This window comes from Lacerta agilis, chromosome 3 (assembly GCF_009819535.1).
Source record: "Lacerta agilis isolate rLacAgi1 chromosome 3, rLacAgi1.pri, whole genome shotgun sequence".
Classification (NCBI taxonomy): domain Eukaryota; kingdom Metazoa; phylum Chordata; class Lepidosauria; order Squamata; family Lacertidae; genus Lacerta; species Lacerta agilis.
In genome coordinates, this window is record NC_046314.1 from 3,326,183 (window position 1) to 3,346,713 (window position 20,531).

At 44.4% G+C, this 20,531-nt stretch overlaps 1 protein-coding gene across 1 annotated transcript in view; it reads right to left on the minus strand.

Annotated features, from left to right (window-relative positions):
• Nucleotides 1–1,955: 1,955 nt before the first annotated feature.
• Nucleotides 1,956–20,531, minus strand: part of LOC117044815 (cysteine-rich venom protein pseudechetoxin-like) — a 204,974-nt gene continuing 186,398 nt past the window's right edge. The window contains exons 3-7 of the mRNA XM_033145636.1: nt 6,567–6,654; nt 4,716–4,864; nt 4,184–4,278; nt 2,495–2,583; nt 1,956–2,040 (exon numbers count right to left, since the gene is read on the minus strand). Coding sequence (XP_033001527.1) covers nt 2,030–2,040; nt 2,495–2,583; nt 4,184–4,278; nt 4,716–4,864; nt 6,567–6,654 — 432 coding nt within the window. The 3' untranslated portion in view covers nt 1,956–2,029. The remainder of the gene's footprint in view (nt 2,041–2,494; nt 2,584–4,183; nt 4,279–4,715; nt 4,865–6,566; nt 6,655–20,531) is intronic.

Genomic DNA, 20,531 nt, shown 5'->3' on the forward strand with positions numbered 1-20,531 from the left:
CTGGTTTCACTCAAACAGACCCACTGAAATTAATAAACATGACCAAGGTAGGTCCATTCAACTCAATAGGTTTGAGTAAAACTGAGTTGAATACCACCTCCTCCTGTTTTTGTGCTGCTCCACTGGGCTGCAGCATCACACTGGAGCCTTTGCATTCTCATCTGTTAGCCAGTTGCTGGGGAAGGTTCAGTATATGTATGTGTGTGTGTATAAACACAAAAATAATGCGGTCACTTAACTTATTGCCTTTTTTACTCACTTCTTGGCTTGAGAAATGTTTTCACCCCTCACTCCATTGTACTTTATTAAATTCCTTCTATTAACCCTTTCCATCCCTTCCCTCATTTAAGTATTAATTTCCACCCGTTTGTATCATGGCTGCATGTAATATTAGTTTCTCCTCCATTCTCTCCTGCTCCTCATTAATCTCCACAAAACACTTGCTGCAGCTGATCAGGAGCTTTTAACGGCCCCTGTCAGAGATCTCGCTGTCACCAAGGAAGATGCAAGAAATCCTTCTCATTCCTTCATTCTGATCACATCAGTTATAGAACTCGCTACAAATTCGGGGAGGAGAGTGCTATTGAAGGCTACTAGCCACAGTCACTAAGCTCTTCCTCCACAGCTGAAGGCAGCAGTGCTTCGGAATCCCAGGTACAGGAAGAGTTCTTCGTTAGAGATTTCAAAGTGCCTACGTGCAGAAAGTCAGCTATCCACCTCTGACAATCAACTGTTGGCTGAAAGCCAAGATCTACTCTCTCTCTCTAGACCCTTAGTAACGACCCTGTGATTGGTTAAGGAGTTCCTAAAGAGATGAGCTCTGTGTGGGGTTTGTTGTTGTGTAGTGTGGTTTGGCTAATGAAGGTTGAGAGAGAGAGAGAGAGAGAGAGAGAGAGAGAGAGAGAGAGAGAGAGAGAGAGAGAGGTTTTGCTTTTGTTTCTTTTGTTTTTCCTAAGACTGTACATAGTAACTTCTGGATACTTGTTGCTCCAATAAATACTGTATATAGTTATCCAAGTGAAGTTGTGAGTTCCTGCGTCGTGATGTCCAGTCAATGCTCTACAGCCAGAAGCTTCCAGAAAACCCACGTTCACTCTCTCTGCTGTGTCCAGCACTACGTTATTCCTGACACTAAATCCTTAATATTCTTTTGGGCTTGAACTATGCCAGCATGTTTTCCACAGGCATCTCATTCACCACTGTGAAAACAGGATGCTGGACTAGATGGGCCATTGGCCTGATCCAGCAGACTCTTCTTAGGTTGTATGGACCTAAGTGACCTTAGCAACAAAAGCAACCTTAGAACATCATTTGCTTCTCATCTCCCATTCTTGGTAATGTAACAACTAATGTTTTTATTTTAAAGGTAAAGGTACCCCTGACTGTTAGGTCCAGTTGTGGATGACTCTGGGGTTGCGCGCTCATCTCGCTCTATAGGCCAAGGGAGCCGGTGTTTGTCCGCAGACAGCTTCCGAGTCATGTGGCTAGGATGACTAAGCAGCTTCTAGCGAACCAGAGCAGCGCATGGAAATGCTGGATCCGACCTGTGTTATGTCAGTGTGAGCCCAGGTGGAGCAGCTGCTTGTGCTGTGGGTTGGTTCGCATTTCATTTCATTACGTTTGTCCACCTTCCATTCCAGGCTTCCTGTATCCGCATTTACTCAGCCATACATTGCAACCCTCTTGGGATCTTTTGCAGGTGTGTATCTGTGTGCCTCTTATTTCTCCTGTGACTCTTTAGACTCTACCCCCAACTCCCCACCCCCCCATTAGGCAAAAAGAAAGAATGAAAACATCCATGCATGCAAGACTTTTTATGAGTTTTCAGTTTCAAAAACATGTTAAGAAATTTCATTTAGACGGGATCTGTCAGAAGAAACTGGAGGATTGTATGATTTAAGTGACCTCCTATGTTATTTCGAGGGGGGGGGCACTTGCAAGAAGCAACACAATCTTGCATAATTTCCTTGTTATTGCATCCTTGTGCTTTCACTACAGCTTCACAGTTGATGTTCTTATCTGTATATTTTCAATGATTGGCTGAAAATGAAAAGGACAAGAACACATCAGAGTTAACAAAAGCAAAATGCCTCCAAGGATTCAAACTCTGGGACCCTTTCATTTTTAGTTGATATAGTGGAGCTTAAGATCAAAACTGAAGGTGATTTAAAAGAAAAAGAAGAACATGTAAAACATTATTTAGCAGTTTGTTTTAATGAATGTAGGAACTGAATTAGTAATTAGTTTAGCAATCCTGGCTGTAACCCAGAATAAATTGGGCGTGTTTTTAAGGGTGGATGTGCAGGTCATGAGAACATTTACATAGACACCCTGCAACCACCTACAGAAGAAGGAAGGCTCTGGGGTCTACAATCTTGTGCACATCTACTCGGGAATAAGCTTCCATCAAATTTACTGGGATCCATTCTTATTGAGTGCCCTTTCTAAAGTACAAAAAGGCACTATGATAATATTTGAAGTTATTTGCACTCACTGCATAATCCATTGTCACATGAGCCAGGGCAGTCCCCACAAGGTGATCCAGACTTATAGGGGGTTTGAAGTGATCCCATTATGTTCCCTCTGGAATGATAAATAAGATAAATAAGAAGTAAACAAACAGGGGTACATTTGTGCTTTCTGTTCTCAATTAGAAAAGTATTTATACATATTTTTAGAAAGTTGCTTTACTCTGCTGTTATATTAACCTTTTGCGTGTTGTAAATTATTGTTCTTAATTTTTCCTTAATTTCCTTAACTGCTTTGATGTTTTTTTTGACAATCAAGCAGTGCAGACATGTATGCTGAAGCTCCAAGCCTAAAATGAAGTGGATTGGGGCTTTGGCTGAGTCAGGTGGAGACAAGGCCAAACCGGATCAGTCTCCTAGAGTGGCTGGGAGAAGGCACACCTCTTCCTAGCAAGGGAAGGCACCCATGCGGTTAAAGTGAGCAGGATTGAACCCTCGTGCCTTTGCAATGCAGCTGTCAGGGTGGGATGCAGAGAGAAGGAGGGACAGCAACTCCTTCTGCCTCCCAAATATACTGTATTGGCTTATTGTTCTATTCAGATGCAGGAAAAAGGAGATCTGCCAACTCTTCAACTGAAAAAGTCTGGGCAAACTTTGAAGTAGGTTTATGAAGTAGGTTTATGAGAAATTAGTTTCTATCATGTACAAATCATAGTTAGGCTGGGAAACAAATGGTGAAATTGTTAAAATAACAATGACTAATTGTGCTAAGGCTATTGGACATAATATAGGTATGGCTGCCTGGGAAGAGCTTTGGAAAACAGGAATGAAATTTACAGCATGTTATGGCTTAAAAGAAAAATATTACAAGATGATATATAGATTGTATTTAACCCCCAAAGAAAACTAGTTCAAATGTACAAAAATGTATCAAGCAAGTGTTGGAAATGTAATGACTGAGGGGTCATTTTATGAAATGTGGTGGACCTGCAGGGAGGCCAGTCGTGTCCGACTCTGGGGTTGTGGCGCTCATCTCGCTCTATAGGCCGAGGGAGCCAGCGTTTGTCCGCAGACAGCTTCTGGGTCATGTGGCCAGCATGACAAAGCCACTTCTGACGAACCAGAGCAGCGCATGGAAATGCCGTTTACCCTCCCGCCTGAGCGGTACCTATTTATCTACTTGCACTTTGATGTGCTTTTGAACGGCTAGGTGGGCAGGAGCTGGGACCGAGCAGCGGGAGCTCACCCCGTGGCGGGGATTCGAACCGCCGACCTTCTGATCAGCAAGCCCTAGACTCTGTAGTTTAACCCACAGCACCACCTGGGTCCCCTTCAACTGTTTAGGAGGATCCAAAGCAAGGGGGGGGAGTCTATCATAAAATGTCAGAAAATTCTTTCCTGAGGGGTTTTGACTTTGTCATTAAAAAATAAATAAATCCACTGCTGCTTCCTGATTTTTCAGGCAAATGGCCAAAGGGTAACAAGAAGGACTTTGTTGTTTTTGTTTTCCGGTTGGTTGGCAGCCACTGAAATGCAGAGTTAATACATTACTAATGTGCTGCCCAAGCGCCATGTGGCTCTTATGAGGGTTCTTTTATTCAGGGTTTTTTTTGTAATATAAAAAAGGAAAACGGATATGAAACATAAGTCCCTTGGAGACTATGGTTAACAAGCAACTAACAAGCTTAACAAACAAACAAACAAATAATACATACGCAGGACAGTATTGGCAAACGTAGAGGTATTTCATGGAGCTTTGAGGACAATAGGCATCATAACAACCAATTAGGTGAGACTTGTGCCAAACCACCTGTAAGTATAAAAACATCCACACAAGAAAAGGTATTGGAATCTGTTCTCATACTGAGCCAGAAAAACATACATTTAACATTTAAAAACAACCAAAATATCATCACTTTGTGTTGTGTCTAATTGAAGCACCCTCATTTTTCCCCTCAGGGAAAGGAAGTTTGGAAGAAGCTGTGAAGGAGAATGGCATCTGAAGAAATCACAGAAACAAAGGCACAGCAGAGATCAGGCCAATCCATTATCTGTACTTCCTGTGTGGAAAATATGAAAAAAGTACTGGGTGAAACGCGAGGGGAAAAACCCACCTCTTCTCGGTTTCCTTTCTTCCTTTTGTGAGGTCCCAGGCAGCTGGAAGCCAAGATGTGAGTGGGCTATCAGCCGTGGATCGACTAGCTGAACCGTGCACTTGACAAAGATACAAAACGGTGTTTGAGTTACCTGAGTGTAATGACCAGTTACGGCCCCTGGACGGACTGCTCCAACACCGTACTTGAAATCTTTCACCTCGTCGTACCAAACTTGAATCACGTCATTCCATGAAGTGGCGTGAGATGATGCAAATATATTTTCACCACATGAGATTCCATCTAGAAGTGGAGACGGTAAGCATTAACAAAAACTAATGATTACTGATCCAGGAAATTCTGTAAACAAGGAGTCATTCAGTGTTTTGGGTTGACATGTTGCAACAGGTAAAGCTTGTTTATTCCAAGCAGAATTTGGTTAGCTAGCTGGTTAAAGCTACCTACATTTGAATGCAAAATAATTATTCTAAAACAAAAGGTACACCTGTTTTGTTAGCACATGCACCGTATGTTTGCCTGTAAATGTCTTTTCTAAAAGGCACTCACTCTTTGGGGTTTTTAGAATTACTACAGTAGTGTACAGAGGATGAGATGGTTGGACAGTGTTCTCGAAGCTACTAACATGAGTTTGGCCAAACTGCGGGAGGCAGTGAAGGATAGGTGTGCCTGGCGTGCTCTGGTCCATGGGGTCACGAAGAGTCGGACACGACTGAACGACTGAACAACAACAACAACAGTAGTGTGTGGTCAGTGGACTAGGCAAGTCCCCATAAGGGTTCAAGAGCCCCCCTGCCACCTTTCCAAAGCCCACCTCGCTTTGGGAAGGAGGAAGCAGGGCTCCAGAATCTGGTCAGAGGCCTGGCGCCTCCTTCTCAAAGCCCAGGAAGCTTCTGCCCAGCTTAGGGATGGAGGCGCAATGCTCACGTGTGTGACATTGTGGCGTCGTAATGTCACACATGCAACATCACCCCAATTGCCCTTGCAAGCTGTCAGCTCAACTTTCCCTATGAAAAATATCACTGCTTGCCACTGAATTACTGTATTGATCTTGATCTCTATCTCTATTATCTCTATCATCTCCCTCTATTATACTGTGATTAACAAGGCAGAGATATTAAAGTTTGAAAGCGAAATGTTTCAGGTTTCACCTTCTTTACAACACCTGCGGGAGGAAGAAGCTGCAATCTTCTGCCGTAAAATTTTAATGTCTCTGATTTGTAATAGATTTATAGTTTTAGTGATTAACCGCAACCTTCTGGGATCTGGAATGAACTTGTATGAACTGGTCCTCCGTGCTTAAAAAGTTGTATGTATTACAGGTGGACACAGTGTGTGTCTAGGCAGAGCTTAGGTGGTGAGAATGGAATGTGGAATTCTGACTTCAGATGTTAGGAAGAATTGGAACATTCCTCTCCATTGTGCCTCTTTCTGTGGGATTCCTCAAGTATTTTTAACATTATGCTCAGAATGACAATTGGGGAGTCAGTGAAATAATTGTGAATGTCTATTAGATGTGGGTTAGATTTTGTTGTTGTTGTTCAGTCGTTCAGTCGTGTCCGACTCTTCGTGACCCCATGGACCAGAGTACGCCAGGCACGCCTATCCTTCACTGCCTCTCGCAGTTTGGCCAAACTCATGTTAGTAGCTTCAAGAACACTGTCCAACCATCTCATCCTCTGTCATCCCCTTCTCCTTGTGCCCTCCATCTTTCCCAACATCAGGGTCTTTTCTAGGGATTCTTCTCTTCTCATGAGGTGGCCAAAGTACTGGAGCCTCAACTTCAGGATCTGTCCTTCTAGTGAGTACTCAGGGCTGATTTCTTTGAGAATGGATAGGTTTGATCTTCTTGCAGTCCACGGGACTCTCAAGAGTCTCCTCCAGCACCATAATTCAAAAGCATCAATTCTACGGCGATCAGCCTTCTGGGTTAGATTTTAGATCACCCTTAATTTTTGGTACAGTGCTTACTGACAGCTCTACTTGCCGGCAACTCTTTGGTTGCTTGGGCTGTGACCAAATTGACAATTGTTTGCCCAGCGTTTTGCATTCGCTTCAGCAGCCGAATTCCATCCCTAAATGGAAAAAAAGTAGTAAATGTGAGAATGGACACATACTCAAAAATGGAGAACATCATATACCTCTGATTTCTTCAAAATTTTACATGTTCTGTCCTAGACTCAATCCCCAACCTCAGTCCCTAGACGATCTTTAGCATTGTTTAGCATTACATCTGCCTGACTCATGCCAGCCATGCTTAATGATAGTAAGGTAAAAATAGTAAAGGACCCCCTGGACAGTTAAGTCCAGTCAAAGGTGAATATGGGGTTGCGGTGCTGATTTCACTTTCAGGCTGACGAAGCCGGCATTTGTCCACAGACAGCTTTCTGGGTCATGTGGCCAGCATGATTAACTGCTTTTGGTGCAACAGAACCCTGTGACGGAAACCAGAGCGCATGGAAACACCGTTTACCTTCCCACTGCAGCGGTACCTGTTTATCTACTGGCACTCGAACTGCTAGGTTGGCAGAAGCTGGGACAGAGCAACGAGAGCTCAACTTGTTGCATGGATTCAAACTGCTGACCTTCTGATTGGCAAGCCCAAGGGGCTCTGTGGTTTAGACCACAGTGCCACCCAGCTTTGGTGTGTCCCCCCTTGTCAAATTTGGCCTGATGTGAGCATTGTAGCCTTGTTCCACTTCTAGTGAAGCCCTGGTGTGTACATTGGAGACACATTTCCTACATGTCTGGCATCAGAGTGCCCCCATCTCCCTCCTCCCACACCTCTCTTGCCAGGAGCGCCCCTTCCTTTTCACAGCCTCCATTCCATCTGCCACAGCTGCTTGCTGGGTTGCAGGGGGGGGGGAATCTGCGTGTTTAGGCAAAGTGGTGGTGGTGGTGAGACCTGGGCCACAGAACTCAGGAAACATTAGACTCATCTACATTAGTACAGAAAAAGCATTTTAAATGCATTATAACACTGTGACCCCAGATGGCACTGTAGAGTTCCATCTTTCGCCAACATGGTTTCCCATTATGAGGTTCACAATGCATTTTCCTGAAATGTTTTTTTGATGTGCGTAGATCCAGCAATTATACAGCATACCCTCCAACTGCTTCTAGCCTGAATCCGGTGCAACCACCCCACCCATCCAGTTCCACCATCACAACTGCCACCCCCCACGCAACTTCTCTGCTCACCGCACACCCACTCAGGCCACTTCAGCACGCCATTGCTCCCCCCTCCTCTGCCTTAACTTGGCTCATTGGGTTCTCTCTCCACCACCTTGGCTGCCACCACCACGATGCCCACGGAGACCACAGTCATACTTCCAGAACCAAGGCAGCAATGGAGGAAGCGGGACATCACCGATTGACAGAAGAAGCCGGGGTGGCTTCTGTCAATCCGCGATGTCCTGAACAAATCAAGACTATTGGTGGGTGTGATATAATGCTTTTTTGAAAGTTGCCATGGGAGAAGCTGTGTGTGTGTGTGTGTGAGAGAGAGAGAGAGAGAGAGAGAGAGAGAGAGGGAGAGAGAGAGAGAGAGGGAGAGAGAGAGAGAGACAGACCAAAAGCAAGATTGGGGGAGAGAAATGGGAGTGAATGGGTATAGCTCAAGGCTGGCCAGACTGAAATCTTGGGGGAAGGTACAGTCATTTGTTTTCACTGTCAAAAGACGGGTTAATTAAACTATGGAAATTGCTCCCACAGGAGGAAGTGTTAGCCACCAACTTGGATGGCTTCAAAAGAAGATTAGACAAATGGATGTCTCCTAGTCATGGTGGCTGTGCTTTGTCTTTCCACTTGGAAGCACTGTTAGCCATTGAACCAGTTTCAAAGTTCTGCTACTAACAGCTAACTGACAATATGGTCAGCTAGTCGAATACATGTTCCACTTGTGGGAACATGGAGGTGGGGTTTTCTCTGGTGGCCCCAGTACAGCCCAATCCCTTCCCTGCTGAAGTATGAGAAGCCCCATCAGGGTTGCCATTCTGCCAGCTCCCGAAGAGATGCCTTCATCATTTCAACTGTTTTAACCTTTTAAATGCTTTTATGTTTTTAATTGTATATATCAATTTGGAATGCTTCATTGTTATTTCCATTTTAATTATGGATTGATTTTATATTTGTAAACAACTTAGGGGCCGTCTTTGTATATAAGAGGGAAATGAATTATTAAATAAAAACCCCACACATATTAATAAGCATTAGACCATCTTGGCTGTCTATTAAGAGCCCTGACTGACTCCAGCCAAAAAAGCTGAGGTTGCTGATGAGACCAGAGACCATCTTGGCCCTAAGTCCTTCAAGACCTGCTTCTCAGGATGCCTGCGGCGGACTCTTGGGGTGGGGGATCGTTCAGGGTTTCTTTTGTTTGTGTCAAGGTTAAATTCTGGACGTGCTTAATTTTGCTGTTAGAGGGGTTTTTGTATCCTTATTCTTAGATCTCATTAGGACTTATGTGGGGAATATTTAATTTTGTTGTATATGTCTGGATGTGTTTTTATTCTTTTTGTTATATTGTTATATTTATCTAATTATGCAAATTGCATTGAGCATGGCTTGAATGATGGAATAGTGACATATGCCTAAATGATGATATGCAAATATGTGCCCACTTTTTGTCCTCTTTCGTCTTTTTTAAAACGATGTGTAAGTGGCATTCCTTGGTGAAATGTCAAGCTGTTCTTGAATCTAGTCTTATCCTTGATCAGGGGCCAGCAAACTTTTTCAGCAGGGGGCCGGTCCACTGTCCCTCAGACCTTGTGGGGGGCCAGACTACATTTTTTTTTGGGGGGGGGGCGAGAACAAATTCCTATGCCCCCAAAATAACCCAGAGATGCATTTTAAATAAAAGGGCACATTCTACTCATGTAAAAGCACGCTGATTCCTGGACCATCCACAGGCCAGATTTAGAAGGCAGTTGGGCTGGATCCGGCCCCCGGGCTTTAGTTTGCCAATCCATGTCCTTGATTATTACTATGAGAGGGTGAAGAGCAAAGGTTTTCTGCCTGCAAGGAGGTGTAGTATCCCTGGAAAGCCTTTGCCAAGGCCCCTGACCTACATGAATCCGGCCTCTTCCTTGCTTACCATCTTCAGCATGTTGCTTGCCGTCGGCTGCACTCCTCTCCGCAGGGCATTGTGCTTGTCAACTATCTGATTTCGCTCAGCTGGTCCAATTCCTACTGCATGTGCCTGAAGAACAAATAATATTCCTCTTGTCTTTATTTATAGGATTAGTTTTCATTACGCTAATAGAATTTTACCACTGTTTCTCTAAGAATAATGAAAAACTGCTTTGTAGGCTCCACCTGTCAGGGTCAAGTCAGATGAGGAGGAGTGGTGGCAAGCCCCCCCCCCCCGACAAGGCAGCACCCACAGAAGAATCTGAGGAATTCGTACCTGGGGAAGACTGGTGGCGGCATTCCTCAGAAGAGGAGGAATCTGACAGGGAGGAGGAGGGAAGACCAGAGCTAGAGGAAGAAGTGGGGCCAGGAGCAGGTCCCAGTCAGGAGGGGAATCAGCCGATCCCCTCTCCTCCTCCCTTCTCAGCTGTAGAACGCCGAGCTGAGAAGCGAAGGCGGCAATTAGAGACAGCTGTAGCTCATAGGAAGCGTGGGAGTGAACCGGCTTCTTAAGATAGCTAGCTGCCCTATTCCACAGCGTCTGCAACGATTGTGCTGGGCGCGTGGTTGCTTTTGCTCATCTTGTTCCCGTGTTCCTGGTTCGTACCTGACTGACTTGGCTTGTTCTGACTTGGACTGTCTCTGACTTCGGCTTCTCTTGACCCCAATACTGATACCTGACTTCGGCTGGCTTCTGACCTGGACTGTTGACCTTGGCTTAACTCATCCTGACTGCTGCGCTGCAGCACACCAACTTGTTGGTGCCCTAACACCACCTACCTCTGTCAGGTTCCTCTGACGTAAAGGAAATCGGAGTTGTAAACTGTTGGGTAATGCAATGGCATCAAACTCTCTTTGGCGTATTCTGGATCAGCGGTGCCGGCTTGTGCCTGCAACCATGGGTGTCTGAGGCCGTGCACTGTCACCACACACCCCGGAATGCTGACGTCACTCATACACGTAATGGGGGCGCAGTGATGTAGCGCACACACACCTGGGGCATGATGACATAGTGCGCATGCCCCCCCCCACGGTTTGCATGCGCAACCAAGCCTGGCCCCCTCATTTAAAATGTGGGAGCCATGGTACGTACCCAGGGCCCTTGGCACCCAGCACCTATGCTATGGATAAATCTACAGTTACTGAAATAAAAGAGAGAGTTGCCATTACTTTTAGCGGGATTGGAAACCACAACATCCTTTAAGAATCCTGATTCAATCCAGATTTTATTTTTTTTAAGAATACAATTACATTTGTTTGGACTTCCCCTTAAGTATGACATTTTTCAAGTGCATTGTATTTATGGATGAAGCAGTAAAACACATTTTGGCTGAATAAAGAGAATATTTAGGTTGACCCAATCCAATATTATATTTGAAAAGAACCCAGCCAATTTTAGTAGCACTAGGCATGGACGCTTGTGTAGCTTAAGAAACTTACTTTTGAAGCAGGTTGTTGCAACACAGCAGCAAAACTCAGCAACACAACGAGAACGATCATTTCTGAAAACAAAACAACAGCAGGGGATTTACCTTACATTTGCTGTTTGTATATAGAATGTACTTATTGAAACATGGCACCGCTCTTCTGAGTGGTGGTTTAGATTCCAAACTGCTCACGTGGCACCGGCCGAGAACTCGATTTCTGCTTCCCGGAACAGGGCTGGTCACGTGGTGGATTGGGATCTGCTGGAAGATCTCTGGATAGTTTGCAGGAGACGGATGAGGGTTTTGGACTCTCAGTTGTTTAACAGTGGCAATTCATTGATGGAGATTCATACCCCCCCTTCCCAATGTAAATACAATGTTTAATATAGCTTATAGCATACTAATCCCCCACAAAGAGAAACATCAAGCTGTTGGAAGGAATAATTGACCTGTAGTAACTCGGATGTACATGTTCCTTGAAAGTCATTCCCACTGAAAACTCCCAAGTAAAATGCTCAGAAAAGGGCATCCTTGAAATTGCTTTAATCACAATTTCCTTTCCCCTGGGGGGCTCTGGGTCTTTTAGTACTGTCTGTGGGGGCTCCAGAGATCTCCAAACTGAATTGTGAGCACCTGCTGAAAAGTATGGTTCCCAGGACTCTTCTGGGGGGAAGATATAAATGTGAAATTTGTAAAATAAACATTAGATATATAGAATATAATAGAAATGTGTACATTAAGGTGTCTCCTCCTGAGCTAACCTAACTTGTTTAACTAGGGCTGCCATACGTCCGGATTTTCCCAGACATTACTGGGACTTCAAAGGCAGAATTGATGTCCAGGTGGAATCTCTGAAAATTGGTGCTTTGTCCTGGATCAAAATATTGGTTCAACAACAAAAAGCTCAGGAATTTTGGCGTTTCCTGGTTTTACTTTTTGAAATACGACAACTCTAGTAGCAAATAACCTTCCCAAAGAATAGCAGGCTATGTGATATAGCAGGCTATGGTATAAACTGGTTACCCCCATCCCCCCCAACTCTTACCTTCTTGTTTCCAGTGAGACTGGAATAACCTTCTTTGTAGATTTAAGGAGGTTCTGGATGTCACTGGATGATGTTATGCTTATATACCTCTCCTGTTTCCTGCTTTGCAGAATGACTCAATGTCCAACAATAAATCACACAATTTTGACCTGGGAGAACTTTGGATTTCTCTTATGTTGTTTAAACAAAGTTTTATTTCCACATGCAGCTGCTGGGTGACCTTGGGCTAGTCACACTTCTCTGAAGTCTCTCAGCCCCACTCACCTCACAGAGTGTTTGTTGTGGGGGACGAAGGGAAAGGAGAATGTGAGCCGCTTTGAGACTCCTTCGGGTAGTGATAAAGCGGGATATCAAATCCAAACTTCTTCTTCTCCTTCTTCTTCTTCTTCTTCTTCTTCTTCTTCTTCTTCTTCTTCTTCTTCTTCTTCTTCTTCTTCTTCTTCTTCTTCATCCTACGGCAGGGGTGGCCAACTTCCAAGAGACTGTGATCTACTCACAGAGTTGAAAACTGGCAGTGATCTACCCCCTTTTGGGGGGTTCAGGTCAAAGTTGTTGAGCTTTTGTTTTAGGAAGGAAAGTCCTGTTTTGGGGGGTTCATGTACAAGTTGTTGAGCTTCTTTAGGGAGGAGGAAAGCGACACCGAGCTTGTGTTAGGAAGGAAACCCCTGTTTTTGGTGGGTCGGGTCATTTTCGGGGTGGAGGGCAAAGATGTTGAGGTTTTTTTTAGGGGAGCCAAAGTTGTTTAGCTTCTTTGGGGGGAGCCATTGATCTACCACAGACGTCCAGTGATCTACCAGTAGATCACAACCTACCTGTTGGACATGCCTGTCCTACGGCATCATTTCATCGCCCATAGAGCTAAGCACATTTACTTAGAAGCAAGTCCCATTTCCCCCAAAAGTCGAATGTATTTGCAGCTGCATCCTAAGACTTTAAATCAACTGCAAACCATCATGAATGGTTGAAGGCATTGAATCATTACAGATTGCACAGATCGCAGTGATTACAAGCTGTTTAGAAACACCCCATATCATTTGCATAGGTTACAAAAGTTAAGGGGTGTGTAGTTAAACCAGATCACTGTTGTGCCTGCCTTTACTCTTCATTTAGAAGATCTGAGGATTTTTAATGTTGGATGTGTTAACATTCATGGATAAATGCTTTTTAGGTAGCATTGCATAATAATGGCTACCCTTTCTTTTGATGTGCATCCTATAGCAGAAGAATTTCTCCTTGGTGCCTGCTAATTATATTGGAAGTAAAGCTCCCATTTGAGCCAATGGAAGCAGGTGTGAGTCGCCCAATCTGGATCAGGACTGTAGCAAGGGAAGGGTTAAAGGCCCTCCTCCTGATATTAATTGGGCTGTACTTAAACTATGCACTGCTGAAGTGATAGGAAATGTTCTGGTGCCCCTCATTTGCCGATCCTTGGCAGCTCGTATCTCTTTTTGCATTGATATCTCTTTATGCATCAATATCGTCAATCTGCAACAAACCCAGATGCCAACTTTGCTGCCACATAAACCCAGACAACACCATTACTGGCCCCAACAACATCAAACATACCATCTCATCTTCCAACATTGTGTATGCAATCAAATGCCAACGGTGCCCTTCAGCTCTCTATATTGGACAAACAGGCCAAACCCTACGCCAAAGGATAAATGGACATAAATCTGATATCAGGAATCACAAGACAGAGAAACCAGTAGGAGAACACTTCAATCTCCTAGGACATTCTATAAAAGATCTCAAAGTAGCTGTCTTAATACAAAGGAATTTCAGAAATAGACTGGAAAGAGAAGTGGCTGAATTGCAACTAATCACCAAACTTAAAACCATGGAGAAACCTGGTCTGAACAAAGACATTGGATTCTTATCTCATTATACTATATTTAAGGGTCTGGTGACTTCCGTTTCAGTGTATCTAAAGAAGTGTGCATGCACACAAAAGCTCATACCAAGAACAAACTTAGTTGGTCTCTAAGGTGCTACTGGAAGGAATTTTTTATTTTATATTATCTTAAGGCAGGCATAGGCAAATTCCGGCCCTTCAGATGTTTGGGACTACAATTCCCATCACCCCTAGCTAACAGGAACAGTGGTCCCAAACATCTGGAGGGCCAGAGTTTGCCTGTGCCTGTCTTAAGGTTTGGCCTCTCGTTCTGGTTTTCTTACACAAGATGCATTGGTGTGGGAAATGGGTAGAAAATAGGAGCAAACTCAAATACTTTGACAGTGTGGTGGAGTGATGGGTCTGGTCGGTGGTCTCATTGCCCATAGACCTTCATCCTTCCCTCTTTCAGAAGAAGAATAATAATCCTGGCTGCTGACAAGTGAGTGGGGAAATGGAGGTTATTGCACAGATGAAGTACAATAGGGGCCTTGTGTGCATATTATATCCCTGGATGGGTGAGTCCATGAACCAGCCCATTGTCCGTGAACTAGTGGCCCATTGTGAATTGAGTCCACATAGGGGCCCATTGTGTTACTTTTGGTTATGACAGATATTAGCAATGAACTTTTCAGTGCAAATTAAGTTGTTCCCATAAATATGTTTCTAAGAAGGACTCTTCCCCAATGTTCTAGCATCTCAAAGTCAGGGTTACTTAAGGTGATTTACATAAGCACTTTTCCCACCATGAATTGATTATTTATATGCATCCTATAGTGGATATCCATATGTATCCCAGTCTTGTGAGTGGTCCAGCCTTCAATACATGTGTTACCTGAAAGATTTAAGAACAGCTATATTTGGAAAGTTAAACCAAGATGTCTTCTTTTTTATTTTAGTGAGATGCCAGCTTGGATGAATATTTTCTACATCTGATTTAGAGTAAGTTTAGCTATGTCTGTCGAGCCCTTGATCACACACTTGTGTTCCTGGCTGGAAAAAGGATCCAATGGCCTGCAATGACATCTTGACTAAGAAGCTATGAAGTCTGCCTGTCTCAGAGCAGCATATAATGGCCTGATCCTGATAAAGCTCCACCAAAGCCATATGAGCATTAAAAGCCCATATGCATATAGCAAACTCAGTCTCTTACAGCAAAGTGCAGCAGAAGCAAGGCTTTGCATCCTCTGAAGATAAACTCTTTACTTCCTGGAAGTTTGCAGGTTCAAAAACTTGTTTTGAACAGCTAGCAACAGCTGTATCAATTATGGCTGCATTAGCATACTCCTGTGCATATCTCTTAGGTGGAACACCCTTTGTGGCTCTCTCAGATCTGCGTATATTATGCAAATCTTCAGGAGCAGGCTCCTGCTTTGGAGTAGTAGAGAGTGGTATCTCTGACTCTGTATGAGACTCATCAGACGGTCTTTGGAATTCCTTAGTGCTCTTATAATCTCCCATGTCTGTCTCACTATCAGAATTTTCAGCAACATTTTCACCTCTATCAACCTCTTCCTCTTCAGGATCAGGCTCCTGATCTGCATCATGGTAACACTGAAAAATTCCTACTTTATCCCACTTTGCATTACATTCAATGCTTCTTGTCAGTTTTAAAGTCTTAGTATTAGTCATTAATACACGATATGCACCTTTTTCATAACCAAGAAATATAGCATGCGAACCACGTTTGCCCATCTTGTTATCTTGTGGTGTATGCACCCATACATCAGAACCAAAAATTTTAAGGTGCTTAATAAAAGGCTTTTTCTTAAATAGCTTTTCATAAGGAGTACAGCCTATGGCTGATGAGAGCCTGCGATTATAACAATATGTAAAACAATTCAGTGCTTCTGCCCAAAAAACATCTGGCAGGTTGGCATCATGAAGTAGAGTCTTCATGCCCTGCTGGAGTGTTTGGTTAACTCTTTCACATAAACCATTTTGCCATGGGGAACGCGGACAAGCAACTTGGTGCTCTATGCCCATTTCAGCTAGAAATTGTTCAAAAACTGCTGAACAAAATTCTCCCCCTCTATCTGTGAAAAAACATTTCACTTTCGTGCCATGAACATTTTTTAACCATGCACAGAAATTCTTAAATTTTTCAAATGCATCATTTTTCTTCTCCAACATATAAACCCAAACATATCTGGAGAATTGATCTATCAGAACCAAAAAATACCGTGAGTTACCTCTAGAGGGCGCTAGAGGACCAACAAGGTCTGCATGTAAAAACTGATAAGGCGCGGTCACTTCCTTCATAGATATTTTACCCTTGGGAGCCATTTTGACTTTGTGCTCAGCACAGGAAATGCATTTCATGTGATACTTGCAATTTCGCAAAGTCATTCCCTCCACCATTTCAGGCATCTTGGCCACGCCCTGAAAATGCAAATGCCCTAATTTGCGGTGAAAATCATGTATGCAATTATCATGTAACTTCTCATTTTTTCTCACAGACAACTTACAACACTGTTCACCATTTTTAGCAACATCATTTGCTTCAGTACGATAAGGCAAAACAAACAAACCCTTTTGATATTTGCCATAAAGAAAAAGCTTATTATGCTTCATTATTTGACACTTATTTTTGGTGAAACACACTTTAAACCCTTGTGCAGTAAGCTGTGACACGCTCAGCAGGTTATCAGCTAAATCTGGAGCAAACAGTACATTCTTTATTGTTGTATTCAGGCTTTTCAGGAAAACAGTTCCATGTCCTTCACTTTGAAGTGAGCCTCCATCTGCTTGATGAATCGTGCCCTTCTGCAACTCAAGCTGGACAAACAAACTCTTATTTCTGCAGATATGCCGCGTAGCGCCTGAATCTATCACAAATGCTGACTGCACACGCTGACTGGTACAACGTGTAATCATAGCCTTTGGTTGAGGGGGTCCCTGGCCTTTGCCTCCCCCTCTGCCTCTGGAACCACGCTTGGTTTTTGCACGCTTTTTGCAGAATCTTTGCACATGCCCCAGCTCTCCACAATTGTAGCAACGCTGTGCCTTTAAGACTGTAACACTATCTGGACTTTGTGCTGAAGCGCTGCTAGCTTGTCCTTGTTTGTGATTTACAGCCATTCTTCGATCCATTTCATTCATCAAAACAGCAGATACATGATCAACAGTGAGCTGGGCTGTTGGTAGAACTGCTAACTGTGCAGCTACCGAATCATAACTTTGATCTAGACTGTTTATAATCAAAAAACAGAAAATGTCTTCAGAAAGATTCACCCCTCTCTGACTCAATTCCTGCCTCAGGGATTTTAATTGAGCCATATGAGACTGCAGGTCTCCACCAGGTTGCAATTCTAGTCTGCACAACCGCTTGAAGAAGATAATCGCCGAACCAGCTGCTGTTCGTAAATGTATGTCTTTCAAAGCATTCCACATAGCTTTGGCGGAATCTTTTCCTTGCAGATTAATTAACTGGCCATCTGAGACACCTGTCATTATTGTGCCTCTGGCTCTGCAATCTGCATTATTCCATGCAGCCCATCCACGACTATTGGGCTGTGGCGCTGTGTCTGTTATCACATGCCATAATTTCTCTTTCAGCAGCAGGCCTTGCATACGCAAATTCCATGAAGAATAGTTATGCGTATCAAGCAGAGGAAAAGGAAAAGTACCGGCTTGGCTCTGCGCATGATCCATTTCTGGTTTTCCTATCAGCCAATGAAACAGTTTCTCTTAATGCTGCAAAGACTTATGGCCGGCTTGCCTCTCCTACACAGCCTTGCTAATTAGGCAGTAAAACAAACAGACAAACTTGCCTTTGAAGCAGCAGCAGCTGACCTTGAGTTACATTCCACTGTCCTCCAGCCGAGACACTTCTTGCCAGGAATCACGCAGCAATCTGGCACAGTCCGGAACACACTCTGAGGACAGTCCAACACAGTCTGCGCACAGTCCAGCAACACAGTCTGGGCCCATAACCGTTATGAGCATTAAAAGCCCATATGCATATAGCAAACTCAGTCTCTTACAGCAAAGTGCAGCAGAAGCAACTGTGGTTGGAAAGTAACATCTAAGGTTTTATTTATAAAGCAAATAACAAAACAACTCTCACATCCATCTTCTTCAGCAGAGGGGAGAAAAGGAGAGAGGGAGGAGACATTTAAATAGTTCCCATACTCATGCATCAATTAAGTAATTAAAGGCAACCTGCAACATTATGCAATGTGAGAATGAGACATTACAATACTGACAAGCCAATGGATGAAGTTACTCAATGGGTAAGTCTTGTTATAAGTTACATTTACCACAGAAGCAGCCATGTATACACAAGGTTCTAACGGCAAGGTGGGGGTTTCAGCCCGAGGTCCACATATAACCTCCCGGGCAACTGTCTGAGGGCCACATGTCAAGGGTGACAGTTCAGACTGCCAACAACTTCCACTCCCCCATTAGATAAGCAACAACAACAAAAAAAAAATTGACACATGCAAGGTAATTTATGAGTTTTCAATTTAGGAAGCGCATTAACAAGTTTCATTTGGAATGGGTCACCCAGAAGGTCCTGACGGATGGCCTGATTTGAATGAGAATGCAGAATTCAACAGAGAGGACGAATGCCCCAAAGGAAACCTGTGTTCAGTGGCACACAGGCAAGAAGCAGAGGCGGAGCAAGGGGAGTGCGGTGGAGGCTGCCCGTCCTGGGTGTCAGCCAGGCAAGAGGACGAGCTGTGCCACTTTGCCAGTGCCACCGGCAAAGTGGCACAGCTCCCCCTTCCCCCGAAGGCTCAGGGTACGCTTGAGAGTCATGGGGGGGGGGCAGTGCGCCATTGGCCCACGCTCCTGGCTGGAGGATGCAGGCAGGCAGGGGGAGAGGATGGGAAGGAGGCAGGCGAGCAATCAACGGAGGGGGGCAGAAAGGGGAGAGGAAGGAAGCAGGATTGGTGGATGGGTCTTTCATTCTGCCTGGAACTTCTCTATCTGAGCTGGCTCCCTGCCTGTTACATTACGTGTGGAGAAACCCTTGTGCGGTTCCTCTCTGCGTAAAGTCTCCAAGCTGTGCCTGCGTGCTCCTGGCAAACCTGCCCCATTGCCTTTCCCTCGTCAAAATTAATCTTTCCCCCAGTCTCTGTTGTTGTGTGCCCTGGCTGAGGGGAAAAACAGAAGACCGGGGTTTTGAAAGTACTGCCCACCCCAGCTCCACAACAAATGTACCGCAAAGCACCACACTATGCACACATTCCCATGAAAATATTCTTTATTTGTAATTAAATACGAGACTCCCATAAATAAGGGCAGTCTCAGACACACACGTTCAATTAAGAAGGCAGACTCACTCATCTACAAGCTGCGTAGTCTGGATGGCTGAACCAAAAATTTCAATGTTGGGGGGAATGACAAAAAAAAATAAAAATCACACTGGTTACCACCTTCCTCTGGCAAGAAGCAGGACAATCTGCCTTCAAAACTTTCTTCTTGCATCTGCCTTACTTTGCTACATCGGCACAGTTGCTGTACTTATGTACATGTTTGCAAGGATTGTCTGAAGCTGCAAAGAACACGAACATACCACCCTCAGACTAGACATCAACAAAAGCAAAATTCCTTCAATGGATTCAGACTCCAGGGACTCCTTAATTCAGTGGTTCTCAAAGGGTGTGGCAGGAGAGGATGGCGGGCCTGGTGGGAAGATTCAAGGGCAACCCAAAAACATTTCATTTGTGTTGACGAGGAGATGAAGTGGAAGCGTTTCTGTTTGCCATAATTCTTTCATCGAATATCTCTCAGCAACGCTTCTAGGACCAGAATAAAAAGTAACAGGGATAGGGGACATCTTTGCCTTGTCCCCTTCTGTACATCACGGGGTTTAGTCATATCTCCGTTAACCACTATCTGTGCAACCTTTGGAAGGGCGTATTCTCAGTGTCTTTATCTGCCAACCCTAGGAGCCCACTCCTAGGGGCTGAGGGGTCTTCTGCCTCCACTGACATATTTGAGGGGGCTGCCCCCCCCAGTTGATGGGCATTGCCATTCAAATGGTGTGTGTGCACCACATCATGTGTTCTATTATTCAGGCCAGGCCATACCTGTCGCGCCCCCCCCCCTTATCCAAGTTGGGACCCCTGCTGCCAAAACTTTCAACTCCCTCTCCTCTGCTGTTTGGTTGCTCAGATACTGAGTCAAGCAAGGGGTGTCAGCTCACATCACAATCCCACATGAAGGTTATATTGAGCCTATCTGGGGCACAGAGGGTATTTCGGTTGATGTGAATCAACAGGAAAAAAGGGTAAGTTGTTAGGTGAAGAAACTGGGTGTTATGGGATTTCAGTTAGGCCACAACTTCATTTAATGCTGGTGTAGGTTGGGTTTGGCTTGGGCCAAATCCGTACTGGCCAGAATTCAAAGAAATAGATGGGGGGAAAGCCCGCTAATCCAAGCGGCTGGCACAGGAATTCCCCAGCTGCATTGTTCCCTGGGGGTCAGAGCCTGGCACGAGGGGCC